The sequence below is a fragment of the Centrocercus urophasianus genome, unplaced genomic scaffold (assembly GCF_019232065.1).
Source record: "Centrocercus urophasianus isolate 14NV4802_14NV808 unplaced genomic scaffold, USGS_Curo_1.0 seq_2, whole genome shotgun sequence".
NCBI lineage: Eukaryota > Metazoa > Chordata > Aves > Galliformes > Phasianidae > Centrocercus > Centrocercus urophasianus.
Genome location: NW_024884755.1, coordinates 17,490,258 through 17,495,654, shown reverse-complemented (window position 1 = coordinate 17,495,654; position 5,397 = coordinate 17,490,258). Strand labels below are relative to the sequence as shown.

The 5,397-nt window shown below is 41.7% G+C and overlaps 1 protein-coding gene across 2 annotated transcripts in view; it reads right to left on the bottom strand.

Annotated features, from left to right (window-relative positions):
• Positions 1-1,587: 1,587 nt before the first annotated feature.
• Positions 1,588-5,397, bottom strand: part of ADAT1 (adenosine deaminase tRNA specific 1) — a 16,617-nt gene continuing 12,807 nt past the window's right edge. For both annotated transcript variants that reach the window (XM_042821523.1, XM_042821522.1), the window contains exon 9: positions 1,588-2,892. In XM_042821523.1, the coding sequence (XP_042677457.1) occupies positions 2,760-2,892 (133 nt within the window). In that variant the 3' untranslated portion in view covers positions 1,588-2,759. The remainder of the gene's footprint in view (positions 2,893-5,397) is intronic.

The window sequence follows — 5,397 nt, the reverse complement described above, 5'->3', positions numbered from 1 at the left end:
AATCAGCTGCAGCATTTCAACACCTATTTTCAATCCCAGAAATTCTATCAAGCAGACTGTAAGATTCCCTGTACAAAAAAGACAGCTGTTGGAGAGGGTCCAGAGGAGGCCACAAAGATGATCAGGGGACTGGAGCACCTCCCCTACAAAGACAGGCTGAGGGAGCTGGGCTTGTTCAGCCTGGAGAAAAGAAGGCTCCGGGGTGACCTCAGTGCAGCCTTTCAGTACCTAAAGGGAGCCTACAGACAGGAGGGGAGTCAACTCTTTGAAAGGGTAGATAACAGCAGGACAGGGGGAAATGGTTTGAAGTTGAGGGAGGGAAGATTTAGGTTGGATGTCAGGGGGAAGTTCTTTACAGAGAGTGGTGAGGTGCTGGAACAGCTGCCCAAAGAGGCTGTGATGCCCCGTCTCTGGAGGTGTTCAAGGGCAGATTGGATGGGGCCCTGGGCAGCCTGGTCTAGTATGAGATGGGGAGGTTGGTGGCCCTGCGTGTGGCAGGGAGGTTGGAGATTCATGATCCTTGAGGTTCCTTCCAACCCTGGCCATTCTGTGATCCTGCAAGACTTAGCCCAAGTCTTCTAAATGCTGCCTTGTCTTAGTTCTTTCCCTTCCTGAGTATTCATTGACTCACTATAAGACTAAATACGTCCTTAACTTCACTCAGAAAACAAAGTTTATATCAGCGTTCAGTACCTCTAAAACTGCTTTTAAATTTCACAAGTATTAGAAATAAGCAGTCTACAGTTGATAAGTGCTTTACAAATACATATGAAAACCTTACTTGGAACAATTCTAATTGCCAGGCACAAATTTTAGGAGAGTTAAAAGCATTTGCATCACATAATTGCTCATCTGAAAACTAGTCTGATGCCAGGAATGCAGACAACTAACTTTACTATAATGCGTTTACGTAACGCATTTCAATATTGCATCTGGATAAGAACTGGAAATACTCCAGTCCAGTCGGCAGGTTCACTAGGGGCCTTGCTGATGATTAACTAAGGGAAACGAGGGATGTTAAGGAATAGTTTCTGCAAGACTTCAGGGAAGGACAGAGGTAGATTTCAGGAGCCTAGGAATTTATTGATTACCTCTTTAGTTACAGCGCAGGACTCTGCCGTGGGGTTGCTATTTGCTCACTCACAGCAACTGCTACCTCTTCTCAGCAGTTCATCCAGGGCCCATCTGCAGTGGCACCTGGCCATCTTCCAACCTTAATGACTAATACAAATCAACCATTCTGCATAATCTCCTGCCCCCTACAAACACAGAAGAGCTCTCCTTTCACCAACTCAACCGGTCTTTCTGGATGTCAGTGCTGGACTTCAGAGGATAGGCTTGCACGCACATAATTCAAGTTGTTAGTCCTTCAACAAAAAGGTAACTATTCTTACGTGAAAAGTCAACTGAAGTATGAAGCAAAATGATCTGCTGTAATCAGTTCTCATGCTGCAACGTGATCTCTGCTACCCACCTTCCAATTCCATATGCAGCTCTGCAGGTTGACAGTAAAAGCTGATTTGAGAACTGCTGTGCCCATTTTTCAAATACAAAACAGTTAAAACACTAAAGAACAAAACACTCCGATAACTAAACAATTTTTAAGTTGTAAATTAATTACTTCTTTCACCCCGCCACTGCATTGTCCAAATATTAGGAATAATAAGTTACAAGAGAAAAGGCACAGAAAGTATGCTCAGTATCAGTTATGCAGTCCTGAACTTGCTCACAGACGGCAATAATTTGGACAAAGTTTGAGAATTACCCATTCATCCTCCCCCAGGCAAGCAATGTGGATTGTTCTACCATTCAGATGTTAGTTGTTAATCAAGCATAAAGGAAAAGATTGCCAGAGACTACGTGCTGTCCCCACCTTGGTGGGGCTTTTTAACAAACATTTACCAGGAAACACTGACATAAATCACTAAGGCGTTTCTGCTTTTAATGAAGTATCACTGGAGGAGGAAAAACAAAAAGCAAGAACGACCCATGCTTGAAACACCGAAGTGTATGTAAATGTTTGCCTGGAACTGCACAGAATTAGGAAGTGTCTTTCCTGTACACAGAAGGACAACAAATCAAGGGCACGTGGTGTAGTACTGAAATCATGAGACACGCACAGAATACCATGAACAGTGTTATTTGACAGCTTTATCCCCAGCGCTCTTTTGCTTCTGCTCTGGGTCCTTGTCATCATAGTAGCTGATACAAAGGACTTCCAGAGGAAGATCCCTGAAAACAACTACTTCCAGTTAGGAGCAATGGGCCTGGAGGGACAGAAAATTCTTCCACACAAGGAAAGACAAGAGTTATAAAATATACAACTTACTATACATAAGGTTGTCCCAGCATCACAAGAACAACCTCAGTGTTATGAAGAGTAGAAGAAAAACAAGCACTGAAGTTTCACAGCAGCAGCCTCTTCCATAGCACTGCTCCAATTTTAGTTAATGTTACTTCCATTATAGTGGACTCTAATAGATTATAATACCAAGAAACAGAGGATAGCACATCACTGCTTCCTTTGTTTTGAATTGTTTCCTGCAGCTCAGAATTAAGTATGCAATGATCCTTTCCTATATTTAATAAAAAGGAGGCTTCAGATCAATCAAAACAATGAGTTCTCTAAATCGCTTCCCTTTTCAGTTCTGTCTTCCTTTGGCACAGGAACTAGAGGATATTTTTTGCATCCCTCAACCAGCAGAGGTATCTGCTGTGTTCCACGGCTTACTGCTGGATTTACATAGCTGCTTTTATTCTCATGTGAAGAGCAGATACTCCTGGGCATTCTTGATCCAGCCCAGCAGTGCCTGGCTACGCAGTGCCTTCCAGGCTTCTTGATAATTTAATGCAGCTTCCTTGTAGTCCAAGTAGGTTTCCAGAGTCTTCATCCTGACAGAAAACACACAGCAATGACAATTCTTATACTACTCTTTTAGATATATTGTCACAAAATGAAAAAAGCAACCAAACATGTAAGAACACGATAATGTCCTATGAGCTTTTCCATGCCACTAAATGAAATTCTCCTGTTCTTCTAGTCTTCTGAATAAACTGTACCTGCTTTGTAATCTTACTTGGGTTACAGAGTTTGATTCTGCACGTCACTAGGGAAACCTAGAGAGACCAAGGCCTTTAGGAAACCAGTGTTTTCAGACACTGTCAGGATTCTTATACAAGAAAAAAAACTTGTCTGTCATGCTTCATACACACTCTTCAGCAACAGAAGTTACCAGTGCCTTTGTGACAATATATTACAGAGAACTTTCATGGTAATAAGAAATGCTGATGCAAAGTAGAAAAGGTGGATAAAGATGGGTGCTTTAATATTTTGCTAGAACAGCTGTGATTGCTGGTTGGCAGGGAAGGGGATAGGGAAGAAGAGTCTTCCAACATAAAATAATGGGAAAGAGCGAGATTAAAGTTAAATATACACACACACACACACACACACACACACACACACACACACACACCAAATCATCTCCTTAAAGCGTAAGAGGCTCAGTCTTGGTGCTCTGCTCCCCCTCCTCATGTAGCATCCACTCCCTGCAATCTCAGAACCACTATTTACTCTACTGAATGCATCAATTTTCAGAAGACAGAATTACAAGTTCATGGTATCTGATCACTAGTGAGAAAAGAGAACACAAACACCTCTAAAACAGTTTCATCAGGACTTCTTTCATTTCCTTGCACTTTTCCCAGCCTCTTCTCCCTTTGCTGAATGGCATCAGCTGTATGAGACAAAATGTTTATAAATTCAACCCAATATGAAGGGGATATCATGGGCAACACAACCTTCCTCAAGAAAGAGGAGCCAAACTGCTGTAAGGAAGCCTAATGCAAGAGGTCTGTGGAGCAGGGCACTAGGCTCCAGAAAAAGTTTTCATGCTTTAAAGCACCACAGTCACCACCACCACCACCCAAAATACCAGATTGACCAGAAACTATAATTCAGTCTTTCAGCCTTCTGTTATAACAGTGTGATACGCACAGCAAACCATGATATATTACCTATCCTAAAGACCCTAGGGCTGGAAAATGGAAAGCTGTGAACTTGCCTATGTGCCACTGCTGAACATAGGAGACGTACAGATCATAGAATGATTTGGGTTGGAAGGGATTATCTAAGTTACAGCCCTCTTCCACTAGAGCAGGCTGCCACGGCTCCATCCAGCCTGGCCTTGAACACTCCCAGGGATGGGGCATCCACAACTTCTCTTGTACGCACTCTGACAAACCTGCCTGCACAAACTGTGCTTCAAGGGCATCACTGAAGAGCTAAAAGACCAGCAATTATCTGCATAAGCAGAGCTCAGGAAACAACACAGCTCCAAGGACTGTAGACCTTAACCAGTTCTGATCAGGAGTTGTGTGCTTATACTCAAGGGTGATGACCGACGCATTCTTTGGGAAGAAATCATTATACTACCACACTTCCTATACTTAAAGCGCTTCTAAGATGTTTAAGATTTTGATGCTGTCCTTCACTGTAAATTCAGGCCATGACTTGTATTTGTCCTTTACTCTAGAATAGCTGGTGTCAGATGTTGTTTACGTCTTCAGAACAGTTACCTGTACATTCTAGCATGGTCAAAGATCAAAAAAGAATTACAGTACACAGATTTTTGAGCTAACTTAATCTTGTTAAAGGTGAAACACCTATTTTCCTTGCATTTACTGTAGATGCTGATGCATACAGGCATATACACATACGTACATATGCATTACACGGACATTTTTCAATCAGTTGCTAAACCAAGATAAAGATTGATGCCTACCTCATTTCCCTGAATGCTGTTTTGTTCTATTTTTTTTTTTTCTTTCCTAAATCTGCTGGCAACTAAATGGTTCTTCAGTACACATCCAGCAGTCTGACCCAATTTAAATAAAACACATAAGGGATTTGTCTAACTTAATCATTCCAATTGACCTCCTTCATGAAAATATTACAGTAGAAAGTAAGAAGAAAACTGAGTTGCTCCTCATGACACATTCTGACCACATTTTTCCATACTCATTATCAAAGGAATGATAACATGAAAGTGATGCAGCAGGTGAGATGGAACCAATAAGAGAACTGAATGAGGCAGCAGTCTGGCTGCAGTAGCTAAAAAAAAAAAGAGATGGATTCATACACCAGTAATTTCAAGCATTCTGTCTCGAGCAGGCTCTCGGCTTGTTCCAATTTAACACTGCCCATGCTGATCCTCAGCAGAGATGTGAAGAATCAGAGAGAGGGACAAAAAAGCAGAAGCAGATTTACATATAGGAAAAAAGAAAACAAAAGATCATCATAATCACCTACATTAGTTCACTGCAAAGCTTTAACTGCCCCAGTATCTTAGCAGTGAACAACAGTAAATTAGAGAAGAGTTAAATGAAGTCCTGAAA